Here is a 26,357-nt window from a genome sequence, read left to right as displayed (position 1 = left end):
AAGGCCCTAAATGCATTTTTATTTTGCTCTGTAACAACTTTCAAAAGTATTATCCAGTGCATTTAGAAAACACGCTCTGCCTTCTAGCTTATATGTGCAGTGAAATTAAGTTGAATTTGATAAAGTTCATATCTTATACTTTATGTCAAAGACATTTCAATTTAAAAAACACAATGCATGAAGAATCAAAGTGACACAACCACACCTGATGACATTATAGCAGTTTTAATTCAAATGACACACATACACATATCACAAAAAGAAAATCTGGACAAACAAATAGTATCTGAATTGTGTCCTTTGTGTACATTCTGACAACAGTGACTGGGGGCTGTGGCTGAAGTCTGGATCACTCTGTGACGGTGAAGCAGCTCAGGTGTGAGGTTCTGTGTCATCTCTGTACAGTAAGTCTGGAAACATGGAACTCTGCAATACATCAACACAGACAATTAGGTCAAGAACACAAACACATCTAAAGTTGTAATCCCATCTAAGAATTCTTTTAGCAGCCTACAAGTTCATCTTTTCCACCAGCTACTATTTATGATAGACAGCAATTAAAAACAAGTAGGGATTAATTGTAAAATGTCTGTTTAAACCTCTTGCTTTGGACTTGACAAGCAACAGAAAAAATAAGCTCATGGATAAAAGTCATACCTTTCATTTAATCATATTCTAAGGATCTTCTTCCATTTCTTGGCTATAAGAACAAAGAAAATGTTACTGAATAATTATTAGAATGATCATGTTCCAGCTTGGTTTCTTGACATGAGTATATTCGTACCCGATATAAGAAGTACCCTCTGCTCTGGATTCCCCCTGGTCCCTGGAGATCAGCCTGGGTAGACACAACGACCACAGAAATAAGCTGCCAAAGCATACAGAGAAGAATGCCCCACTTTAATTTGTCATTTCCTTATTGCCTTATTATTTCCTTATTATTCCTTATTGTTTGTGTGGTGATGGAGTTTCTGCTTAAAAGTGCACTGATGCAAATTTGCTGAGTGTTAGAAGCCTTTAGACTCATTTCTCAAAAAACGTGGAATCACAGTGTATTTAGACATTTACATGTGAGTCTTCATGGTTCTCATTGTCGGGCTGACTCACTGATAGATTATGTGCTTATTCCATGTTGTTGTCAGTTGAGTCTAAAGGGTCCTCACTTCCACTGACTCTCAGCAACTTTGCATAGTGCACCTTTAAAACAGGAAAGCTACAAGACTCGATATCTTGTTTGTTTCAGAAAATTCACACTATTCTATTTCATGGGCAAAGCCGAAAGGACGCATTCAGTCATTTGCTCAGATTTGGAGTTTCCAGCGTCCACATTTTCCCCCATTTCCTCTAACAATTCCTCCATATCCTCTACGTGAATGTCAGCGCTTGATAGCAATGAAGGATAAGTTCACCTGTCAGCTGCACTAATTTTAGACCATAATTACTCTCAGCTTGGGAAAGAACAACTAATGTAGACTGAACTTGTACAGAGAGTGAGCATAGCTACCTGACCATATGAAACATAGTATTATTCACATGTATGCTCAGGCAGAGCAAAACATACATTAAGTCAATTACTGAATGTATCACACACATTTTAGTATCAACATTCAACACAAACATACAAAAATACAGTGCACTTCTTGTACTATGCATTTATAAATTGTAAGATTTTTTAATGATTGGCTTTCATTAAAATTTCACAAAATTAAAAAAAATAATGCATTCAAAGTTTTGAATGCATTAATTAAGCATTTGATAACTGCACATATCATACAAATAGCTTAATTCTTGTTAATATGTGATTGCATATAATGTCATGGATGGTGATAAACAAAGCATCCTAATTTATGATATCTTTGTTACATCAGTCAATGGCTGTGAGATTACAGTGTTAAGCTGGCAAGTGGCTTTTGAATGGAAAACTAAAACATGTGGGTTGTACATACGCGCACTGAGACTCCTCTCTCTCTTCGAGTGTGGAGTTGAGGGACTAGCTGCAGTAGAGGGTGCAACACAGAGGACTGGCAAATACACACACACACACACACACACACACACACACACAGCCGTACATAAAGAAACATGATAAGTATGAGGAGAGGGCAAGGATTACAAATATCATACACATAATTCACATTCCCCCTAAAATTATTATGTAGAGCATTTGCACAGAGAAAGAGAAAACAGTCATTAATTCTCTTTCTCTCTTGTTCACACATACAGACATGCAACACAGATGCAATCCTTTGTTTAATGCACCGAGTTTGCACAATGTCATTGTTTTGATCAACACATTATAGTTGCCATGACATGGCATCACATGTTATGAAGAGCTGAAATATTGCTTCATGATACATATGTTATAATCATATGATGTGTGCTCTGGGATGCTTTATATGACAAAATTCAGAGAGGTATTTCTAAGCCCATAAAATACTACTACTACTCTCTCTCTCTCTCTCTCTCTCTCTCTCTCTCTCTCTCTCTCTCTCTCTCTCTATCTCTCTATCTCTCTCTCTCTCACACACACACACACACACACACACACAAATAATCTGTAACACACCAACAGTCTAATATTAAACAGTGGAAGCATTCCAGGTTGCTATGATCAGTATTGTCGAAAATTTTAGTCTGTCCTCACTGTTGACTTCCATCTATATTATCAAGTTATTTATATATTTTATGTTGTACATTTTCATCACAAGCATTGACTTATTATTAAATGTCAGAACACAACAAATGGTGCGTCAAATGTATCAAAATCCTCCTGCACATCAGTAAAAGAGCTACTCAAGTGCGACTGATGACCAAATATATCCAAACAAAAACCCTGACATATAATTCAATGTATTTGTAAAAGTTACATATTCTGAAGTTTCTTTTTTTCTTTTTCTTTTCTTTTTTTTTTCTTTTACAGGATTTTCTGCCACTAAAATCATGGATATAAATTTGTCTATATTCTACAGGCCATGGTGCACTTTTACTCTCTTTACATTTGTGCTGTTACAAACTCTGACAGGTGAAGGGCAGATGGAAGGTGCATGATTCAAGTTCTCATGCAAACAAGAAATATAGCTGAAGTGGAGGCATGCTGTCACCTTCCTATGCAAAATGTTGCCTGTTTGTGAGAAGAAGCATGTGGCATGCAGAGTGCATGGTGAGTTGGGGGGTGGGGAAGATTTTAATCCACATTTCTGTACTGGGCTGTGTGCGTGCATGTTCGTATGAGAATATCTGCAGTGTTTGTGTGCGTGCATGCATGCATACACAAGTGTGCATGTGTGGCAGCATACTGTATATGTGAGTGTATGAATCTTGGTCTGGGGAAGCATGGTTGCTTTACATAGCTCAGTTTAATGCCTGAAAAACATTCAGAGAATTACATTCAGTCATTCAGTCATTCACTGCAAGTGCATGTCACTAACAGATTTCAAACAATGTAAGGTGCTCTTTTGTGTCAAGCGACATATAAGTGCACAGTCCGTTTTCAGTTACTGTAACTTACCGCCCCTTCTGTTGAGGCAGGACTTTGTAGTTTAGAGTAATGAAATAAAAACTGTACATACATGACATATACAAAAAATCCAACCACTCACATACACATACACAAACACAAACACATAGACATAGACACACCCACACACATGCACACACACAACACACAACAACACAAACAAATTTATCATTAAGTTTTTAAGTCTCTGTATCTCTCTCTGTAGCTCTTTGCCTTAAAGTGACCATTTAAGGGAAAGTGATTCAAATGGAAAAAACAACAATTCATACTTACCCTTTTACTATTTTCTCGTGCTTTCAAGTCCTGAAAGGACAACAAAATGTTGAACCTTTGGAATGATGTCACTGTATAAAACTCCATACACAACACATCTGAACACACTGCCATTTCATGTAAGACCAAAATGTGAACAGAATCTATTCCTTCTTCACAATTGGACAGATACAGACACTGTACTTAATGATTGCACACTTCTCGAATATACAAGAGAATTTTTAATGAAGGAAAAATACATTGCATGAGGCACAAAATGAAATACCTTTGATTTCTGAACAAGCATCAAGAAACAGATTTCTCTTAAGACATCAGGTGCCTGGAAAAGTGACCAGAGAAGAGAATACTATAATAATAAATAAATAAATCCTTAACATTTATACAAAAATCTGTCTATACAGTGATAAAGCCTGAGCCAATAAAGATTAAGACAGAGACAGATTAAGGCTGGATAACTCAAACCCTTAGGGTTGTTATCTGATTGTTTCATTATCACACCCCACTTACCTGAAATGGCAGGTCTGCAGAGAGGTAGGATGAGCACATATCATCTATCTGTAGAACAGAACAGAGGTTGTAGGAGGACAAGGTCACAAAAAAAGGGAAACATACAGAAAAAAAATACATACAAAAGAAAGAACAACAAGATGTTGTGTACCTGGCTGAGTAGCTGGTTCTGATCTACTTTGGCTTGTTGAAGTTCAACTGGAGCACCTTTTATTTAAGAGAAATATGTCATGAATGTAACTATGACAACTGAAAGAGCTATGACATGAGCTGGATGCTGATACCTTCATTGCATCCACACAAAATATATTATATACGATATAATCTGGCAGCACATACTTCTATGGACAACAAAACAAGCACTGACGTGGTAGCATGGCATTCTGACTTTGAGTTAACTACGATTCAGAAGTGCCTCCATTATATTGTGCAACAGGGACATCTTGTGATGACAAGCAGAAGCTCTGACATTTATGAGTGTTTATAGAAATTTGACATGATTGCAGTGGATGTCCATGAGCAAGAGGGAAGGCATTACTACAGAACATGGAGTCAGTGTGCAACACAATAATGAACTATACTTACACTGCCTACTGAGCAACTCACAGATAACTGCTTATGATAGCAATGAACGAATTTGCCAACAGCTCTATAATTTGTACAAAAAAGGATTTATATCAACTCTTGCACTTTGTATAGTCTCAGTAATCATAATCCACCCTCCAAGGAAACATGCCATTAGCATATGGCAAATTCCAAAACATCACATGTGATTGTCACCTTATGCATCTACATACATCTGCTAGTAAACACTTCATGTCACAGGCTGTCAGAGCAGGGTGTCTTTTTGAGTACTTTCCTCACCCAGTGGGTTTGAGAGTTGTTTCAGAGTCCATCAGCCCAAGAAAAAACATATATATGGATATATAGGTGAATAGAATATAGTTGAATAGAATATTCAACAGAATATTCTTTTCCAAATATCAAAATATAATCCATAATTTATAAAACAAACAAACAAATAAACCAGCAAATTACAAAGCTTTGAAAATCATGTTGGTGAATCATGGCATCAAAAAGTTTCTTGTAGAACAAGTTCCCCTCTGCACCACTGTACCGTTTGAGGGCAAATGCTATCACACGTACGCTTAAAAAAAAAAAAAAAAAGAAAAGAAAAAGAAAGAAAGAAGAAAAAGAAAAAGAAAAAGAAAAAGAAAAAGAAAAAGAAACATGACTTACTTTTGCAGACTGGGATCGCTAGGATGAGGAGGAGTGCGAGGGCGAGGCTTGCAGTGCTGAGTGGACTCATGGCGCTGCTGCTGAGGCTGTGCAAGCTGCTGGAGGCTCCGCGCTGAGCAACGGGGGTTTGGCACTGGGTCCTCATCATCCTCTGACTTGGCTACTTTACTGTGTTTGCTCTGATTGCTCGTGCTCCTCTTATGGGAGATCCTGTCTGCCATCAGGGAAATATGTATGCTCATGTCACACCCTCTACGCACCGTGGCACTCTGAGTGCGTCATTAGAGCCCCACGCGTAAAATTGATAGTTTGGATCAACAGAGTGGCCAAACGTCATGCTTCATTGTTATGTGCGTTCATAAAGATAGTATGAGAAATTATGTAATGGTAAGTTAAAAGTTGAGTGAACTATAAAATCCAGTTGGTGGTCATAGTAATGATAATCACCACTGTAAATAAAAATCAGTTGGAGTTGTTTGGAGAAGCATTCAGTTATGTTTTTATTTTCTGTGAGGATATGACTTATATTTCTTTGGTACTATTTACTGCTGTGCAATAAATGAGCCCCATAAATACATACATGCCAAACTAAAAAGGTGTGTCTGCTCAGTGATTGAACTGGGTTTGCCCTCCACATTTCTGGTTATGCGTGGGTATGGGGGAAAACAGACCTTTCACTGGATGGGCCAATATTTTCAGCAAGTTTATATATGATCATTGCAACTATGCATTTTGGAAAGGCTGTTTTATGGAACCCCTGTGTGAGAGAAGTTCACCTTACTGCTGATATCTTAGCACATAAAATACATTTTCTTGGCATTTCTTGGTGGTTTTGCTGTTATATCTCTTACATGGTTTTGTAGCCTTCTGTCTATTGTGTTGTTCTTATGGTAAACACACATGCCAAGGGTCATAAAATGACTTTATGAATGATATACCCATCTATGGCATAAAAACATACTCAGAATCAACATTACTTAACATTTAGTGAAATTTCTAGATGTCCAGTTGTGTATTACTTATTTAATCATTCACAAAAGTTCAGTCATAAAAGTTCAACCATTCAAACCCTACCTCCTGCTTTTCACTAACATTTAGGCATACAGCTTAAGTACAAGCCTAAATGAACTTTGTTTTTTGGCCAGACTGAAAATTTATTCATGTTCATTTCCTACTTTTTCCAGCTCAGAGTCATCTGTGTGGTGGTGCCACAGGGTAACATAAAATTGAATACAATATTTACAAATTTGGGTGCTGCACATATTAGTTTTTCACAGAATATATCCAACTTCTTGGTGCACAGACACGCTCTAATCTCTTAGTAATCACCAGCTTCAGCAACACTGGTTATTTTCAATCAAATTCCCATGATTGAAAATTTCATGTCTCAAGCCAGTAGGCCTATGGTATTGAAGCACTGGTAAAGTCATGATGGACTGCAATGTCTGCTGCAATACCACATTTTACCACATTTTGCACTTTTAGAACACTTTTTAAAAAGGCACATTTTCACCAAGTTGGACTGGGAACGACACCAGCATGAACACAGCCAACAAATTCCTCACAGAAAGCAGCAGGGCTAAGATGGGAATCCACAGCCTTTTTGCTGTAAGGCAAAATATGATGACATTACTAACCAGTCACATCAAATGAAAAACACTTTATTTAAATGATCAAGCTATGACAAACCCTGGTGCTGTGCTGGGACCTTGTACCTTAGTTTTTCCATTAGCTGTTGTATGTTTGTGAAAGGACCTGATCAAAGCAGCTTATCAACAATGCAGAAGTGAGTTGTCTCTGCTTCCATTTATTTCATGCAGTCTTTCTTGAGGTAATAAAAGCTTTCTGCAGTTTATGCTGTTGAATATTGTTCGCTGATTCCTTACCTAGACAGTTGTCCCCACTGAGGAAAGTAATGACTAGTTATTAAGCTGTAATGTGATAATGTGCTTTCTGCTATTGCTGAATTTCTGTCTACTATTATCAGTTTTATTACTTTTTTAAATTATAAGTAATTACTACTCTATTGTCCCACAGTGCCATACTGATGTTCCCTTTCTGACCTGACCTAACCTAAATCTTTCTGCGGTCACAAACCCATAGAACTGTCTGCTTATCAACAACAGTCCTCAGAAGAATCGATTTTGATCTTGATAATCTATGTGCATAGATTAATGTTAGGCACTTTGACACGAAATCTGACTGTTTTCCACACGGTATGTTGATGTGGTTGAGATCAACATCAACTGGATAGCTTTTAAAAGATTTTTTTTTTTTCAAATTTCAAAGCGAGAGGATGGTGGTGGGGGGTATAACATGCATAGGAAGTATAGTTATTAGATTATTAAATTATTCTTTTTGCTTGAATCAAAATGTTAAGAACTGTTGTTTCTCTCCACTTTGGCCACATGAACAAATGGCCCAAACGTAACTTGAGCCCACCCCACACCAGAGATAATACTTTGCGAAATGTGTCATTATTTTCAAGTTTTCATAACACAGTAATGGTATATTCATGTATTCATCTATCATATTGTAAATCTATACCACTACATTATTAAAATGACTCATTATGAGTCATTACTGCATCACCTTGTGACATAAAGCTCGAGTTGGATGGGTCACAGAGATTTGTGTGTGTGTGTGTGTGTGTGTGTGTGTGTGTGTGTGTGTATATATATATATATATATATATATATATATATATATATAAATGATTTTGTACTGCTATAATACACCAGTGGACACAATAAGATCTGGTCACTGACCTTCCTTCAATGAAGTCATACCAGCTGACAAAGGAGGGTGTTTTTGCTTTAACTGTAATTGGTCTTATAAAGTATATCATTTCAAAAAGGGAGTTTAGATTTATTTTTGTATCATGAGAAGAAGATATTGATCAACTGAGGCAGGCAGAACGGGAAACTCTGACTGCTGAAGAGATTTTCAAAACATACTGGATGAATGTGGATATTTCATAAGGTTTTAGAATACAGAGTAATATGTGATGTATTTGCATTGCAGTGTGTGCAGTGCAAGATCATCAGCCCCTTGGTACACACCTGGTACACAGACTTGTACTTTGCATAAATCTCCTTGAGAAAACAATGTCCTTAGTCATTACCTTTATCTCATGTCCTGGTAATACATATATTACCAGGACATATTTCCTACCAACTGGGACAGCACAGAGGAAACCAGACACACTTGTCAGACTGCAGAAACAAAACTCCTTCCTCGATCACAACTTTGTCATTTTGACCTGATGTGACTCTTGTTGAGTGCACTAGAAAGTGGAGAGCATTGATGATCGAGCAATTTCAGCCACATCATACTCATCCACGCCCTTGTCCTTTTCCTACACTAATCTCTCCCTTTTCTTTCCTTCTCTCACTGCCTTGTATCCTCTCACACCCACTCTTCCATATTAAATTAAGATCTGCCAGTGGAGGTCAATGGGCATGGCAATTTTTCAATCAACAATACTTGAAAAACAACAACAACAACAACAACATACCGTTTTTCTCAGCATTTTCACTCTGGTTCTCTGAGGCTTGAGGCTCTTTAAGGCAAGGTTGTTCACCTTACCTCACATTGCCATAGACTTGATGAGTTTCTTGGCTCCTGAAGACTCTGGAGGCCACTATTTTGGAAAAGTGCTGAAATGTCATGACCTTTAGAGGGTTCTGGCTTATAAACTAGGCGTGCATTTGCATGCTCTGTCCCTACTGGTTTGCTTCATTTGAGCCCCAAAAGTGCTGAGGTGATGTTACTGTCTCTGTGATGCACACGATTATTATTCTAAATTATACAGTGTGTATAACTTATTAATTTGAGAATATGTTTGTACAGTGTCAACATACAAATTCTCCAAGAGTTTGATTCATCACTGAGTTAATGAGACAGATAATACAACAGTCCTTGGATCTACACCATGAAAAAGAGTGGACTTCTGGGGAATTTTGATTTTTTTTTTCTTGCATGCTTCTCTTCATTTTAAATCACTTCCTCCATCCTTATGTACATGTGTATACATTTGCATTTTATTAAGTAAATGTAAAAAAAAAAAAAAAAAAAAAAAAAAAAAACTTTCAACTTTTAGGCTCTGGCTTTTTTTCAGCATGGCTACTCTCATGTAAAAAAAGAAAAAGAAAAAGAAAATGCAATAGACTTCATCCATTATGACTGAGCTTATTGGATTATTGTATTTCCAATGTTAATTATGAAAATCAATTAGTGGGAATAGCTGAATGTAGCTGATGTACCAGGATCCCACACATATCTATCAGCAATATCATGTTTTGTTTCCATCTTATGCACGAAATAGAAAAACCTATAAACTTGTCATAAATGTTAAAGTTAATTGTTTGTCATTGTTGTTGTGTTTAGAGTTTGGTCATGTTGATATTAAAGAATCTCAGTGCAGGAATAATGTATATCTGAAAGTGACAGAGCTATGGATTTGAAAATGTTAGACTCTGCACAGAATAAGATCTAATATGCTGCTGATCAGGTAATTTGATGTAACAGGAATCTGGCGCTATACTCATATTACAGACAATTTATAGCGTTATACTTGGAAAGCTAATGCAACTGTTGATGAAATGTTAAAAAGATCTTTGTCATAAATCTGATCATTTTCACGTTAAAATCTACTTTGAGTCTTAACTCTTAGTTTGTTGCTGACTGATTGCGTTACCTAGGCTGCAAAACTGACCCACAGCCTTAGACTCATATGAATTGTGGTCTAATTTGGTAATATCCCGTTACAATGCATAATTATATGTATCATTGTATTTCATTATAAAACCACATATCACTTTCTACCCAAGCATATTTACAATTTTTTCATGTACAAGAAGCCCTCTGTTTTATCACCATATTTTTAAGATATAAGGTGTTCAGTTCCCACAAAGATGCTTTCATCCCATCTTTGTGTTCTTATGCATAAGCTTATGGTTTTATACAAAAAACCTTAACACAAATGTTCCAGTGCTCTTCAGCAGTTTACCTTTATCTTTTGGGTTAGATTGAGTATAAGATAGTGAATCAATTATTTTTTTTATTATTACTATTATTATCAGTAGTAGTAGTAGTAGTAGTAGTAGTAGTAGTAGTAGAAGAAGAAGAAGGAGAAGAAGAAGAAGAAGAAGAAGAAGAAGAAGAAACAGCAATATACTAGATTTATATAGCATATAACAATAACATGAAATTACAAAGTGCTTACACAGGCAGGCAAGAAAAAAAGGTTAAAAGAATAAATTAATCCCATAATTAAATGTAATAATAAAGTTAAAGTAAGTCTATGAAAGTGCATCTCAAGAGTTGATTTAACAATGATAGTGACTTCCCCAGCATAACTCTTTCAGGCAGAGTGACTGGTAGCGTAATCATTTTTAGCCTCTAGTGTAACAAGAGGTCAGAATATCATTAACTATCAAGCTGGCAGTGGTACTTAAAACCTCATAATTAAAATATTAAATACAACTATTTTGCATAACTGGCAACCATTGCAACCGCGACATATGGCTTATGAAGCATAGGTCAGACAATATGGTCAGTTTTCAAATACTGAAGTGGTTGGATCCTCAAATACACAAACAAGTTTAAGGATCAAACATAAGAGTTTGTCTGAGTAAAAATATGGCAAAACATGTTCATGTAGCAGCAATGAGACGTGTGTAATGTCTACTATGGTTGATAAAAGACCTATTTCCCTTATAGTGTGGAGTGGACATTAATATAATCAACTGACATTTTCTCTGATCACTAAATGAAACCATGAGCAACAACACAAATTACTCTTGCTTTCATATTGTGGGACTTACTCTTTTTCAGATCTGACTTTTGCTCAGCTAATTGCTTGTCATTATCTTTTCTATTTCCCCAAGGGATGTCAGGATTTTGTATTCATTTTTCCTTCCTCATATTAATTTTTAATAGTTCTCTCTTTCTCTCTCTGTCACTCAATCATTCACACACACACATACACACACACACACACACACACACATACACACACACACACGGACAAGCATGCTTGCAAGTGCCAGCGCATACACACACGCACACTTGAAATTACATGATTACTTTAAAACAAAATCGCACACATGATCACCCATCTTAACAACCAAAGAGCTCTACACTCAGAATTGCTCACATAATAGCGGCTCTCATGTTCACTTCAGTTTGGAAGAGCAGGATGCTCTTCTTTATGTGTAATTCGGCTGTGAAGAGTGCAGACCTCAAGTTGGGATGAGGTCACAAAAGTGGGACATAGATCCACATGTTTTCATAAGCCATCAACCATTGTGTTGTCTGTAAATACTCCTGGATGAGACTGTGTATATTGCTGCAGAGACAGGTGTCCCTTAATTGATCGACTGCAGCAAAATGAGAGACTGAGAGTCTGCACATTCCAATATAGAGAGCAGAATAAAGAAATAACACTTTGACAGTTACAGGAGGACTCTTGAGTGAGCATGTATTTGTAGAGATTGGTTTGATTCAGTTTGCTATTTCAGAGTAACATTTTAGAGACTAAAAACTGTAAAATTGTCCATATATACATGTCCATAGGGAGAATTATTCATTGGCATAATTCTAATTAAATGCTTATTCTAATTATTTGGTTTGTCTTACTGAAAACCCCACACATGGTGTTAAACATGTTTGATGATGCACTAGGTTGTGGATCTTCAAGCATATCAAAGGGCTACACAAAATGGCAAGCTGATAGCAACTCAAACATTTCTGATCCTAATCAGGAATAGAAAAGCTGTCAGCCTTTCATCACCAGTGTGAATGTCAATGTAGATTACACAGATGCAGTCATCTCCCTCAACCCCCCCGCCCCTGACGCCGCACTATCCGTGTAAAAAGCCCTTTTGTTTGCAAATCACATCTGCACATCATTTCATGTCACAGGGGCTCCCTCACCAGCACACTGCCCTCCAGACACAACAGGTTCTTTTAGAGGGAACACCTTTCACCTCCTGAGGTGGGCTTGTCCTCTCAAAGATGGGGTGTGAGTAGGCCTGGGTGATTTTAACACATATCCTGATGTTGCATTCACACTTTGCAAAAGGCTTCAAACCAGCTTGAAGTTATTGTTTTTGTGTCAACACATTACTGTTTCGAAAGAACATCTACATGAGCGCTGACTGCAAACCTTTGACATTCACAAAATATATAAATATATGGACAGTAAGTGCCAAAATAGCAGTGGGTGAATCATGACTACAGGAAAGCACAACATGTGGCGTAACAGAAATGTTGAGAAAAGCTAATGCTGGTGTGTGTTTTTATTACGTGTAAGTGTGTGTGTGTGTGTGTGTGTGTGTGTGTGTGTGTGTGTGTGTGTGTGGGATGTGTGGGATGTATGGGTAAAGTCTAGATGTACATTACACATGTTGGGCTATTTCCTCAAACATAATGGCCCAAACACTGGCAGCATATCAACTTTTTCACTGAAAATGGTTCTACAAACTAGGATATTTACTTTAGATGGAAATATACAGTGCAGCGCTTGCACATAAGGTCAATAACCACAATAAACAAACCCACAGAGAGACAGAATTACAAGTGAATCCCCAATTTAATGTCAGAGTCAGTGTTAGTCCCATGTTATGTCTTTTGATAATATCGTAGATTAGATTATATTCACGTACTGAGTGCGTCATAGAGTTGTTCATGTCTGTAAACTGATTTACCAGGCAGAATCTTAATATAATGTACATGTGTGGTTTGTGTTTAGGCCAGATTTTTGCTATAAAATAACTTTTACCTGCTAAAAATATTTATGTCACAAACATGCTGTTGAAAATGTATTACAGTCAGTGCAGTTCCAAACACTTGACTAATGGAAACTGGTGTACCTCTTTCTCTGAAGGCAAAAACTTATATCATGCTGTTTATTTTCATATTAAAACAATAAATCTGCTCTCTGGTGAATGTAGTGGGACGTATATTGGGAGGTGTCCACGCCACATACCCAACAACTGTAATATGTGATCTCTGTGCCATACTGAGGAGGAAGGCATAATATCCAGGGGCATTTATGACGAAAAAGGAAGAAACATTACCAGGAAGCACTAAAACACACTTTAGAGACCTACGATTTGATTTTCTAAATGCCATCCAGCATGCATGTTGACCCCCTGCCTTTTCCACATATTAAACATCCATTTTAAAAACTATTACTACTACTGGTGCTGCTGCTAGTATTATTACAAATGATAACAATACCAATAATAATAGTACAGGTAGGACACATCTAGAGTTGATTCCATATTGTGGTACATTAAGTGGAAGGGAGAAAAGGAGGATATGAACAAACACACACTCTTCGGAAATGTCTGCTAAAGCCTTCTCTCTTTGGGGTCTTACATCACACTCAACGTTAAACTATGAACGTAACTACTGATGACAGTGATGACCGTCAAGCCATTATCTTTAAATCACGTTATTCCTGACCTTTCACATCCATAGCATGTGATCAGTCTCATTCTGCCTCTTCACACTGCAACAAGGCACATAGTCAATAGACTAGAGCCCTAAATTTAGACTTGGAATTACTTATGCGTGGCAGGACTGATGTGTGTGTGTGTGTGTGTGTGTGTGTGTGTGTGTAGCAGGGAGGCCTCTTCTTCAGGTTTCTAACAATCTTCCCAGACAAGTGATCTTTTGCAGTCAGGGAGTAAATTATCAACTGGGAGCTGCTGGCCTGCTTTAACTGTTATGTGGATTAACAATGCCACCTGGTGTCAAGTCCTGGCATATGATATAATTTTAATAAATAGTGGTTCAATACCAGTTGTGGTGATTGTATAGTAGTAGTGGCAGTAGTGGTACTGATAGTGCACAGGAAAATGGATTGGGACTACCAGAAAAAAAAAAAAAAGGTTGTGTAAGCACTTTGCAGCTTGGTGAGCACTCCAGTTTTAAATAATTAAATAAATAAAAGAAGAAATAAATATATAAATAGTAATTAGAATTTTAATAATAATATTTAAGTCATATTTGGAATAGCAGACCTGCCTACACCCCAACAATTTCCCAATTAGCCTTCCGTCGGTGCGGTGTTCCATTGCTTAGTGTAAAATAACAACAGCTGAATGTGTTAGTTTAAAGATCCGTAAAACGTGGATTGCAAGAAACTGTTGTTTATAATATGTTCATTTATAATAATGGACAACTCTTCACTGCCCAAAAGCGCGTCAGCTGCTGTGTCACGTGACATGCGCGTCCCCCTGGAACAGGAAGTGGCAGGGCAGTTGTTTGCAAAGGGCTGAAGGAGGATTGCTACATTAAGGTAACAAGCAATTTTCAAGCTTTTATTTGATAAAAAAAAAAAATACTGTTGGAAAGAACTATACGCAGAAAGTGATTATTTACTGGGTTAAGCAGCTGATTTAGTCACACCCGTGTCGTGTTGCGTACGTGACAGGACGCTGTCCGTTAGCTATCAGCCTAGCTAACCCAGGACATTAGCAGCTAACGACAGACAACATCTGTCAAGACATTTATTTAGGAAGGACCTTTTAGTTAAACATACTTTTAATAACACCGTTATCACCAACTAGGTGTGTCAACACTTAATAACCTGTCGTGGTCACTACTTTGTATGTCGACAGCAGCCTGTGGCACGTAAAGTGGAAAGACAATCCAAGAGAAGAGAATTGCCTTAACATTATTTGTGTTACTGTGATTATTATTAATTTTTTATTATTATAATGTCAAACCCAGTGAATTCAAGGCTGACTTTCCGTGTTCAGGACACAACTGGCTATCAAGAACCATCTGACTCTGTGGTTTCATATGTAGGAGAGTGTAGTGCGTAAAAATCTGCAGTCAGTGTTGAATATGGGAGCCAAAATGTAGATAATGTTGTGTGATAGTTTTACCCTCAAGTTAGTCTCCTGATGCTGGTGTAGTCGGGGCTTGGCGATATGGACAAAATCAAATATCATCTTATGTTTGACCGAATACCTCAGTATCAGTATTGTGACTAGTGGTGTTTTAGTATGTTTAGACGCAAAAGATTTTTCAGTAACAGTCATTACTCATGCGGATATGATGACCAAGAACGTAGAAACAAACAATACAGCAGCTGCAACAGTTTCATAAATGTCATCTGTTTGCGGTGCTGCAGCCTTTAAAACATTATGTCAGGTCTTGAAATTAAACTCCCAGATGATATCTAGTCTCACATCACAGTACTGATGTTATATTGATATAAATTGCGCAGCTCTAGGTGTAGCAAATCCAACTGGGGCAGAAAAAGCAAGAATCTCACAACTCATAGTCATGGTGGCTCTATCTTTCAAACAAATAATGAATATCTGCTGTGAATAACCATCATGACTTGCATTCAGCATCCACCATGACAGCCATCAAGCATGCTCTCCAAAGGGACATCTTCACACCCAACGATGAGCGTCTCCTCAGCATTGTCAATGTCTGCAAGGCCGGGAAGAAAAAGAAGAACTGCTTCTTGTGCGCCACAGGTAAGAGTGTAATAATAACACTGTAAAATACTTGTGCATGACTCTGTGGTCTGCAGCGTGAATAATGCTCTCTCTTGGCATTCAGGTGTACACAGCTTTTAAAAATGATGATCAGTGCTATCATGAGAATTGCAGATGATAAATGTTTTGCTGTGCTTTCTGTATTGCAGTTACGACAGAGAGACCTGTCCAGGTTAAAGTGGTAAAGGTGAAAAAGTCAGACAAAGGAGACTTTTACAAGCGGCAGATGGCCTGGGAGCTCAGAGACCTGGCAGAAGTAGATGCAAAAGATGCAAGCAAGGTCAGTCAGCAGCAGCAGGCTCCTATATTGTGCATGTTCAATATGTGTAACCTTACCGATAGTGGTAATAGCTAAGCAACTGGTTATATTTCTGAATTTGTAAACAGTAGTATAATATTTTTGTCCTTGTTTCCTGCTACAGCTATTAATATTTGTTATCAAGTTGCTCATCTATTCTCTGTTTTACTCTTACGGTTCAGGAAAACCCTGAGTTTGACCTTCATTTTGAGAAGGTGTACCGGTGGGTGGCTAGCAGCACAGCTGAGAAGAATTCCTTCATCTCTTGCATTTGGAAGCTGAACCAGCGATACTTGCGGAAGAAGGTGGAGTTTGTGAATGTCAGTTCTCAGCTGCTGGAAGGTATGGAAACACTCTGTCCTCAGCCCCCCCAGTGCATGCTGGTATTAATGATTTGTTTGTTTAAAGGCATGGCTTGTTCTTCTAAACCCAATCTCTTGACCCCAATCTGTATTGTTCCTGTTTGAGGGAATCTGAATTTCCTCAGAAATGAAAATCTTGCCTGGCTGTAGGTTTACTCACCTTTCTATAGAAGATTTGTTCTGTTAAATGTCTTGCCCTAATATTCACATAAGAGAGAGGAGAACAATTCTGTCTGTTTATTTATTAAGTAATAGCATGTTTAGAGACAAAATATTGTGCTTCTTCTATGTATCCTGATTTATGGAATGGCTTTCTGTGGCTAAACTCTTCTCTATTCTCACTTTTTTCTCTTAAACTGTCTCTGGCCAGAACTTCCTAAAGCGGAAGGTTGGTAGGACTTAACTTTCCCCCATCATTCCTCTCCATTGTATTCTCATTTTATCAAACCACCATCCTCATTTCAGACTCACACATCCCTGAAAGCTGTCGCTCTTCTTAGGCTCCGGAGTTTGTGTATGAGCATTTGTCAGTGGGTTAGACATGATTGATTGATCTTTTCTACTAATCATAATGCACATTTAGCTCAAGGTTTGACCTCATTGATAGCTTAATATTGTACCATTTACATTAATTCATAGGATTGTTTATTGACACATAGTATTTTCATCCTTAGTGTATCTAATTTATCCTAAATCAAAGCTTCTGCTTACATTGTTTTGAATTGGTCCAAAGTCCACTAAGTTGTCCTCATTTCCAAGAGCTCTATTGACTTTTCCTATATCTTTGTTTGTCACCTCTGAAAGCTTGCGCAAGTGCATTAAAATGAGTAGAAAGCACACCTGGTTGATATTATTTTACAGTGGCCTAGCAGTAATTTAAAAAGTTGATAATCAGACAGAACAGACTCAGGCAGGTAAAGTCAGCCATCCTATTCACATTACCTTTACATTTCTCCAGTTTAAATATATTTTTTGTAATAGTAATGTAAATAGTCAAGATAAAAAAAAAATGTTTATTCTCTTTGTTAAAAAATGAATCTGTTAAGTCAGTGCAAACTATTGAAATTATCTATAGGAGAGGTTTATGAAATTAAATGGGTCAACTGAGATTTGTATTTTTGCTTCTGTTGGTGAGTGCTTCTCACCTGCCCATCTCTGTTTCTCCTGATGGGATTAGAGTCTGTGCCAAGTGGTGAGAGCCAGAGTGTTGCCGGGGGCGATGAGGATGCTCTGGATGACTACCAGGAGCTGAATGCCCGTGAAGAGCAGGACATCGAGAGCATGATGGAGGTGTGCGAGTACGCCATCTCCAACGCTGAGGCCTTTGCAGAAAAGCTCTCCAGGGAGTTGCAGGTTCTAGATGGGGTGAGTGAAGCAGCACCAGTCCCTATAATGTAGGAACTGGCTTGTGAGTTGCCTAAATGCGATGATCAAATAGTTTTAATAAGGACACTGGACACAGATATCTGGTTATGTGCAAGAGTTTGTGAACCACACATACAACACAATACTCAACAGAACTCGTAGATACACTCTTGATCTTTTCTCACTTTAAGGCCAATATCCAGTCAATCATGGCATCAGAGAAGCAGGTAAACATCCTGATGCAGCTGCTGGACGAGGCCCTGGCCGAGGTGGATACCATCGAGGGCAAGCTGAGCAGCTATGAGGAGATGCTCCAGAGTGTCAAGGAGCAGATGGACCAGATCTCCCAGAGCAACCGCCTCATCCAGATCAGCAACACCAACAACGGAAAACTGCTGGATGAGATCCAGTTCTTAGTGGTCAGAAACATATTTGAATTCTTCCTGTGTTGTTTGAATCAAGTACTTCAGTGTGGGCCTCAGTTCATCTAAAGACAGTTACTGCCATTCCACTTGCTTTAACAAGTATTTACTATCTTGACATTTTTGTCTTTTGTTGTGCTAGAAATTATTTAAAATTTTGGGATTTTTACCTAAAATAAAGGTAAAATAATCTACTCCAAAGACTAAATCTTCATGTAAAGGCATAAAAGCACAGGCTAAAGATCCGTAGCTTTTGTATAAAATTTGAAGCGCTGAAATATCTCTAAAATGTTCTAATCCTCTGTGAAACCTCTGTTTAAAATGGCATCTTGAATGCTTTTGAAATCAAGCGTAGGCCCAATGCTAGTTTTATTGTTCTTTTTTTTTTCTTAGCTTTGTTTGATGACTGTGGAATGTCTTTGCTCATGTAGAACTACATGGACCTGTCAAAAGGACACATCAGAGCCCTGCAGGATGGAGATCTGTCCTCTCCTAAAGGTATCGAGGCCTGCATCAATGCCTCTGAAGCTCTTCTGCAGTGCATGAACGTGGCCCTCCGACCAGGTGAGTTTAGTTAAGCAGTTCTTTTGTGGGTTAATTTTTTTTTCTTTTGATGAGAACATTATTGACCAACATTTAACTGTATTATTTTATTGTTGTTTTATTTTATTTAGTTTTTCATTCTCAATATGGTAAGAAGTTGCAGAATAATTTTTGTGTGGTCACAAGAGAATTTATGATTGACATATGTGATGATTTATATATAGATTTTTGCAGCCTGTCTATACTTTCGTCAAATGCTTCATTCAGTGGAAATGACCTGATAGTGTGAAATTAAATGCACAGTTTGGCCTAGAGGAGTTATTCTTCTTCGGGATTGCAGAGTAAGCAGACTGAGAGCTGCAGATTGAAATCCTGGTGTAAGTGATTCGATTACATAGATAAAAGTCTGTGATTGACTAATCTGTATAAGTTGTGATCATTTTTTTTCATAGGCCATGACAAACTGATGGCTGTCAAACAGCAACAGCACCTGTTCAGTGAGCTGAGAGACACCTTTGCTCGCCGCCTCACCAATCACCTCAACAATGTGTTTGTTCACCAGGTAACATACCCACTGTGTTAACATTGGCTTGTTCATGTTTCCAGTCAAATAATATGCTGCATCATAACTTTTTAATTTAACAGCACTTTTCATGTAGCAGTTTTAACCAGTAGGTTATTCATTAATACACTTGATTATACTGAAACATTTGAACCCTGGAGTTTGTTAATTGACCACCTCAACATCACAGTATTGATGCAATTCTGTATTTGTTCCATAGTCATACAAGCAGTTTTTAGACTGTACAGTACTACAGTTTGTAAGCCATTCTTAAATGTAACAGAGCAATCTGCAGTTGGATCTTTGTTCACAAATGTTTGTGTTTTTTGCTTTTAAATTTAAAAAATGAAAGCCTGCAGTAAGGCTTTAAATTTCACTTTTGTAAAATGTTTGATGTATATTTTTGTGCAACGTGTGAGCTTGTCTTGTCTGATGAGGACTCAGGTGTTACAAAAGGATCTGTACCTTTATTGTAGAAAAGGTAGACAGCAAAGTCGATATTATTTGAGGGTAACATGGGAACGCAGATGATTTGTCGTGAGTATGTGCATTAGGTTGCACTTTGGAGGGCCTCAGTCTTCCTGTTTTTGCCAGGTTCTCTCTCTCCTCATCGACTTCCTGGTTAGCTGTCTTGTGTTGTTTCCTTCCTATTTCCTTCCTGTTCTGTTCCTTCTATTCTTGACTCTGTGTGGCTCACTTTAAATCATCCCACTCTGCTCTCTGTCTCTGTGTCAGTTCAACCACTTCAGTCACTTCAAAATGACCATCCCTCAGTTCTATAGGTCCTCCTGTCTGTCACTTCCAGTGAGTACCCTCACACCAACCCCCACGTGCCCCCTCTGTCCTAACGTTTGACCTCTTCAACTTCATCCCAACTCACTTGCCATTAATTGAAGCATCCCCGACGTTCCACCAAGCGCATCACTGATTGCATGGGATATGTTCCTAACTACTTCATGAGTCTATTTCCCATCTGCTCTTAAAGCCGAAGGACGCCAGCCATCTTTCTCCTCCTTCACCAATTGTCTGCACACTGGCTGAGTGCTTTTTGAATTTGGGGTGCTAACATGCCTTTGTTGCAAAAGGTATCATATCATAAAATCCCGTGCCTGTTGCTCTGCGTGCATGTCTGGTAGCAGTACCAGTAGATGGTGAGCAAAATGACACCAAGAGGAACTGAGGAGCTTATCAGTATGGCAGTAAGTGTGTGATATTTTCAGACTTAAGCTTGTCAATTAGTTGTGTTCTTGAAGTGTTGGAATTTGGGGTTACAAAAATCTGTTCTTGCTAACATCTGGCTTGATGGTGGTTTTGGATAACAGCTTTTGCCTACAATTCAACTCAGTGTGTGATAGGAGGCAAGAGAAAGCCTTATCATGTGCTGTGTGTATAAACATGAAGTTAGAATGAAAGTGTACATCAGGCTTGTGAATGCATTTTTTTTTTTATTTTATCGCATTAATTGAGTATTGATTGTCTGTTGTTCAGGGGCACGACCAGAGCTCCACGCTGTCCCAGCACACCGCTGAGCTGACCCTACCTAAACACAGCCCCCTGCACAGGGACCTGCTGCGCTATGCCAAGCTCATGGAGTGGCTGAAGAACACCCACAGGGAGAAGTACGAGGGCCTGTCAAGGGTCAGTGCTTTTGTCTGGGGAAAAAAAAAACACACTTAAATCAAAGGCATAATGTGTCACATCAGTGGACTGTTTAAGATCTGAACATTTTTTCCTCAATTTTTTTCAGACCTATGTCGACTACATGACCAGATTATATGAACGAGAAATCAAAGATTTCTTTGAAGTTGCCAAAATAAAGATGGCGGGTACAACCAAGGAGGCAAAGGGAAAGTTTGGTAAGATCTACAAGACCCAGGGCTGTTTGCATATGGCTATAAGACATGTTTTGACTGTGATTGTTGTCATCCTCATTTAATGTCATGATGTGTGGTGAGACATTTTCTGTAACACCTGTTTTTTTTTTTTTATTCTGTAATGTGTAGTTGATTGTAACATTAATCCGTAGTCGGTGCACATTATGCTTGACTATACCCGTTCAGACAGAGTTCTATGGGGTAATATGATCGTCCTGATGAATCTAGAGAAACGTGACTGTATCTGTAGATTATTTTGTCCATCATTTAAAATGCACCACGTGTAAACAATGTATTTGTGTGCAAATTACAGTTTAGTTGCTTCAAAGGATGCCTGTATGATCATCTTTTCCCATCTAAGGGTCACTCCCAGTGTTTGGATGTCTTACTTGTGGTATAGCCCTTTGAGGATGCTTCATTTGCTTTTTGTTAGAGGCCACTGAAAGATCAATTCTTAACTCACTTGAGTAATAACATTTCAGCAGGTCTCTTGGTTGAGCTTTGGTTTTGGCAAAATAATAGAATTCTGCTTTCTGCATTCTTTATTACCTTTTCCTTGTGAAAACAAAACAAAAAAAGAATTTGTTTTCCTGAGGACTGACCAAGCTACAGGCATACCTAAGCCACTGCAGTGCACGTCAGCGTATGTAACTTGGTTCATCTAACATCTAGCATCACCCCCTCCCATGCTGCATGTTAAAAGCCTAACCTGTCTCTGTCTTTGATGCCTGCCTTTCTAACTGGCTGCCAGCCACGCTTCCGCGGAAAGAGAGTGCACTCAAACAGGAAACAGAAAGTAAGTATCACACTTGGATAGGGCACTTCCACTGTCGGTTACTCATGCTGCTTCTTACTACTGTGTCTCATACAGCTGCACTTTAAATAGGGAAACCTTTGCTCAAGACCACCTTGCTACTCCATATTGACAACTTTTTAGCCCTGTGTACCCCTACCCTGCCATGGATCTTTAGGCTTATGCTTTATCTTTGTTCACAATACAGCAGAGTACATTTTAACATAATCAGACACTATGTTAAATGCCTAAGAAAGCAATGACTCAATCCTCTGAATGCAGGGGGAGAATTGACTCCAGGGGCCTGTGGTCTGAGTGATGTTCCAAAGATATGTGTTTACTTGTATTTAACACTTTTCAATCACACATTGTACCTCTTGTGGTGTCCCAGGCCTGCATGGCAGCTCTGGGAAGTTGACAGGTTCCACCTCAAGCCTGAACAAGCTGACAGTTCAGGGCTCCAACAGCAGGCGTTCCCAGTCTTCCTCCCTGCTAGACATGGGCAACATGTCTGCCTCCGACCTAGATGTGGCCGACAGGACCAAGTTTGACAAGGTGAGGTGGTATCCATTAAATTTCAGTTCTCGCTGATCTATAGTGCCTGTATATCTTCTTTTAATAAATGTATCTTTTCTTCCAGCCCTCAGATGAAGTATGCAAACAGAGTTGTGAGAGTGTGTGAATTCCTGATAATGTATATTTTGTCCGTAGATATTTGAGCAGGTCCTCAGTGAACTGGAACCCCTGTGTCTGGCAGAGCAAGACTTCATCAGCAAGTTCTTTAAGCTGCAGCAGCACCCGACAATTACACCCCCGCTTGCTCAGGTAAATCTGTGTGTTCACGTAAATCCCTGTTACAGTAAGATCATAATTCAGCAATACTGAGTGACTTGCAGTCAGTGGTAGCATACAAATTCGCCAAGATACTAAATTGAAATAGGATCACGTTGGCGGTTGTAGTCCATGACATTTGTTCATCACATTTTATTGAAAGGATAAAGCCCTTGAGATGAATCACTTCGTTTGAAATGGGGTCCTTAACACAATTACACAGCAAAGACAATACATAAAGCAATACAACACAAATACAAACACATGTATACAACAAAAGGTCAGGCCTAGCCACTGCCGCGCACACTAGTTCCCCTAAAATGTCAAAAGTCAAATGTACACACACCCATGCAAAACGATATGCATACAATGACATGCACCTACACATTAAAGATAAATAATTTCCATAAATCAGGTGTAATTACAGGCAAGAACAGGTTATTTGAAGACAAGTAAAAAGAGATGCTTTAAAGTAATGAAAGAAGGTAATAGATCTAAGTGAACAGGGCAGTTTGTTCCAGTCAGATGGAGGTTTAAATTTAAAGGCCCATCATCCAATTTCTTTAGAAATGCTAGGAACAAAGTAAAAAGGATGCTCAGTATGCCTTGGACCATATGATGATCTGGGATTAAAAGTTGTTTGAAGTAATAATTAAAGAAAGGTCATATAAAAATAAATCAGCCTGTGCAAGTGTCTTCTAGATTTAGGTGTTAACCAATTTAGCGACTGATACATAAAACAGGGGTGAGTTCTGTAAGTCATGAATGACAGCTTCAGTAACTGATATTTTTGGGGCGTGAAACTCGATAGTGCAGCAGTAACAGATACTGAACTGTTTTTGGTCATAGTGACATTGATTTATATGTGTAATTGTTTGCAAGTGTGTTTACATTTCTCATTTTCGCTCGCCGTTTTCCTGACAGCCAGAAATGGAGGATTCAGACGGAGGGGTGCCATCGAGAATGCCTCCTCAAGCTGAACACAGACACTCCATGTCGTCAGAGTGAGTAGTTTCAAATCTCTTGGCAACGGCTCTGCTCCAAATATCACCCAATGCCATCAGTCACATTACAACAACAACATTTGTCTCTATTTTGAGCTGTCACTACTTAACCGTCATCCATGGCCCTTGCACCGTTTCCCTCTCTTTTTCTTACTCATTGTTTTTCGTCACTCTAGAAAAGACATGGTGCGGCTGATGATGAATAAAATCTTCCAAAGCATTGAAACGGAGCTGAACAGCCTCATAGCCCTTGGTGACAAGATCGACAGCTTCCACTCTCTTTACATGCTGGTGAAGATGAGTCACCACGTGTGGACTGCTGAGAATGTTGACCCTGCCTCTTACCTCAGCACCACTCTGGGAAACGTGCTGGTCATTGTCAAGAGGAACTTTGACAAATGCATTGTGAGTAGAGCCCACATTTTTCTTGCTTTCTGAATAGGTGCATAGGTCGATGCCTGAGGAACGTCAATGCATTGAAACGTTGCATAAATAAAATGTAGTGCAGATGGTGTGCAGGAGTATATCCTCTTTTTGCTGAATTTTAGCTTTAGCATTTTATTTGGAGATTATGCTTGCTTCTTCCTGCTTTTTATGTTGGTGATCACGTTTCTGATTAAAGTATGGTGTATCTCAGCTGGACCCACTTTTTATTATGTTGTGATGGATTTGGCCCATTCTCTTTTTCTTTTCAGTCTGGTCAAATCAAACAAATGGAGGAAGTGAAGATTTCCAAGAAAAGCAAAGTGGGAATCCTGCCTTTTGTCACTGGTTTTGAGGAGTTTGCCGAGTTGGCTGAAACAATCTTCCGTAATGCAGAGCGCCGAGGGGACCTGGATAAGGCTTATGTCAAACTCATCAGGGCTGTCTTCATGAACGGTGAGATCACTGGCAAACCAAAATCAACTAGTGATTACCTACAAGTTATATGCTTCTCTATAAAATGAAGAATAATATATGCTGCTGAAAACCATGTTCTGAATACTGACTACCTTGTGTCTCCAGTGGAGAAGGTAGCCAATGAAAGCCAGAAGACGCCACGGGATGTTGTGATGATGGAGAATTTCCACCACATCTTCTCCACTCTGTCACGTCTGAAGATCTCTTGCTTGGAAGCAGAGAGGCGAGAGGCCAAGCACAAGTACACAGACCACCTGCAGTCCTATGTAATCAACTCTCTGGGCCAGCCTCTCGAGAAGCTCAATGTAAGGAGGAATATGATTGGTACTTATCACAAAAACGTTTTGCAAATTGGATTCAAAGCATTATAAATAAACTGTTGTCGCTCTTATTGGCAGCATTTCTTTGAGGGAGTTGAGGCACGTGTGGCGCAGGGTGTTCGTGAGGAGGAAGTGAGCTACCAGCTGGCCTTTAACAAACAAGAACTACGTAAGGTTATCAAAGAGTACCCCGGCAAGGAGGTGAAAAAAGGGCTCGACAACCTTTACAAGAAAGTGGATAAGCACCTGTGTGAAGAGGAGAGTCTGCTGCAGGTGAGAGAGAGATAAGAAAAAGCGAGAGAGAGAGAGATATCATCCACATGCATGTGCTTTTTCATATTGAGCAAAAAAAACTGCTCAGCTGGTAAAGGTCTTTTTAAGTCTCTTAAATGATTGCAATTTCCATTTCCTCCACTAGGTGGTGTGGCACTCCATGCAAGACGAGTTCATCCGTCAGTACAAGCACTTTGAAGGTTTGATCGGTCGTTGCTATCCTGGATCTGGGATCACCATGGAGTTCACCATCCAAGACATGCTGGAGTATTTCTCCAGCATTGCCCAGTCTCATTAGTCTAGCTGCTATGCACTTTTGCACAGTGCTACACTACTGCCTCACACTAATTAAAGATACACCACTCACATACAAACCCTTGCGTTGCTCTTATGCCAATGAACTGTGTGTTTGAGGCAGAAATTTGTGCAGGGGACAGAGTTGCAGAAATCTGCAACGCATTATCTGTCTCTCTGAGAATACTCAACTATTCAAAATGTACTTTATCACTGTTACTGCTTGTGTTGAGTGCTTTTGCAGTAGGCCTATGACATTTTTGTTATAATTTTCTTACGTCTTTAATGCCGGATGTACATATTAAATTAACCGTTGCCAACCCTCCATAATCTTGTACCGCTTTGTATGACATTGTAACAGTATTATGTGTTTTGATTCCTGAGTCTGATCAGTGGGACAAACTCCGCCCTCCCAGGCTACGCCGGTTCACTAAACACAGACACCCTGATG

General features: G+C 38.8%; 2 protein-coding genes across 6 annotated transcripts; one reads left to right on the top strand and one right to left on the bottom strand.

The window, feature by feature from the left end:
* Positions 1–664: 664 nt before the first annotated feature.
* On the bottom strand, positions 665–5,684 carry nmu (neuromedin U). Its single transcript, XM_030050236.1, has 8 exons — positions 5,537–5,684; positions 4,449–4,504; positions 4,298–4,345; positions 4,056–4,109; positions 3,791–3,820; positions 1,947–2,021; positions 785–838; positions 665–700 (listed from the first exon to the last, which is right to left on the bottom strand). Exons 1-8 carry the CDS (start codon positions 5,682–5,684, stop codon positions 665–667), a joined length of 501 nt encoding a protein of 166 aa, XP_029906096.1.
* A 9,084-nt stretch (positions 5,685–14,768) lies between these two features.
* Positions 14,769–26,231, top strand: exoc1 (exocyst complex component 1). 5 transcript variants are annotated; one of them, XM_030049917.1, is made up of 20 exons: positions 14,769–14,849; positions 15,913–16,044; positions 16,215–16,345; positions 16,546–16,705; positions 17,096–17,113; positions 17,903–18,090; positions 18,282–18,509; positions 18,944–19,076; positions 19,508–19,617; positions 21,106–21,255; positions 21,365–21,473; positions 22,243–22,287; positions 22,676–22,839; positions 22,996–23,109; positions 24,040–24,119; positions 24,296–24,524; positions 24,815–24,998; positions 25,125–25,324; positions 25,418–25,612; positions 25,758–25,910. In XM_030049917.1, exons 2-20 carry the CDS (start codon positions 15,921–15,923, stop codon positions 25,908–25,910), a joined length of 2,715 nt encoding a protein of 904 aa, XP_029905777.1. In that variant the 5' UTR covers positions 14,769–14,849; positions 15,913–15,920. The 5 variants fall into 5 exon arrangements, with proteins under 5 accessions (XP_029905777.1, XP_029905780.1, XP_029905781.1 ...); XM_030049920.1 differs by lacking the exon at positions 17,096–17,113; XM_030049921.1 differs by lacking the exon at positions 22,243–22,287.
* Positions 26,232–26,357: the final 126 nt, after the last annotated feature.

This window comes from Myripristis murdjan, chromosome 4 (genome assembly GCF_902150065.1).
Source record: "Myripristis murdjan chromosome 4, fMyrMur1.1, whole genome shotgun sequence".
NCBI lineage: Eukaryota > Metazoa > Chordata > Actinopteri > Holocentriformes > Holocentridae > Myripristis > Myripristis murdjan.
This window is presented reverse-complemented; position numbering and strand designations above follow the sequence as displayed.

Coding starts and splice junctions, on each gene's coding strand:
- nmu (XM_030050236.1), bottom strand. CDS start 5,684: ATGATGAGGACCCAGTGCCAAACCCCCGTTGCTCAGCGCGGAGCCTCC. Junction 4,505..5,536: donor AGCGATCCCAGTCTGCAAAA/GTAAGTCATGTT, acceptor CTTAAATAAAAG/GTGCTCCAGTTGAACTTCAA. Junction 3,821..4,055: donor TGCTTGTTCAGAAATCAAAG/GTATTTCATTTT, acceptor TTGTCCTTTCAG/GACTTGAAAGCACGAGAAAA.
- exoc1 (XM_030049919.1), top strand. CDS start 15,921: ATGACAGCCATCAAGCATGCTCTCCAAAGGGACATCTTCACACCCAAC. Junction 16,346..16,545: donor ATGCAAAAGATGCAAGCAAG/GTCAGTCAGCAG, acceptor CTTACGGTTCAG/GAAAACCCTGAGTTTGACCT. Junction 25,325..25,417: donor AGCCTCTCGAGAAGCTCAAT/GTAAGGAGGAAT, acceptor TCTTATTGGCAG/CATTTCTTTGAGGGAGTTGA.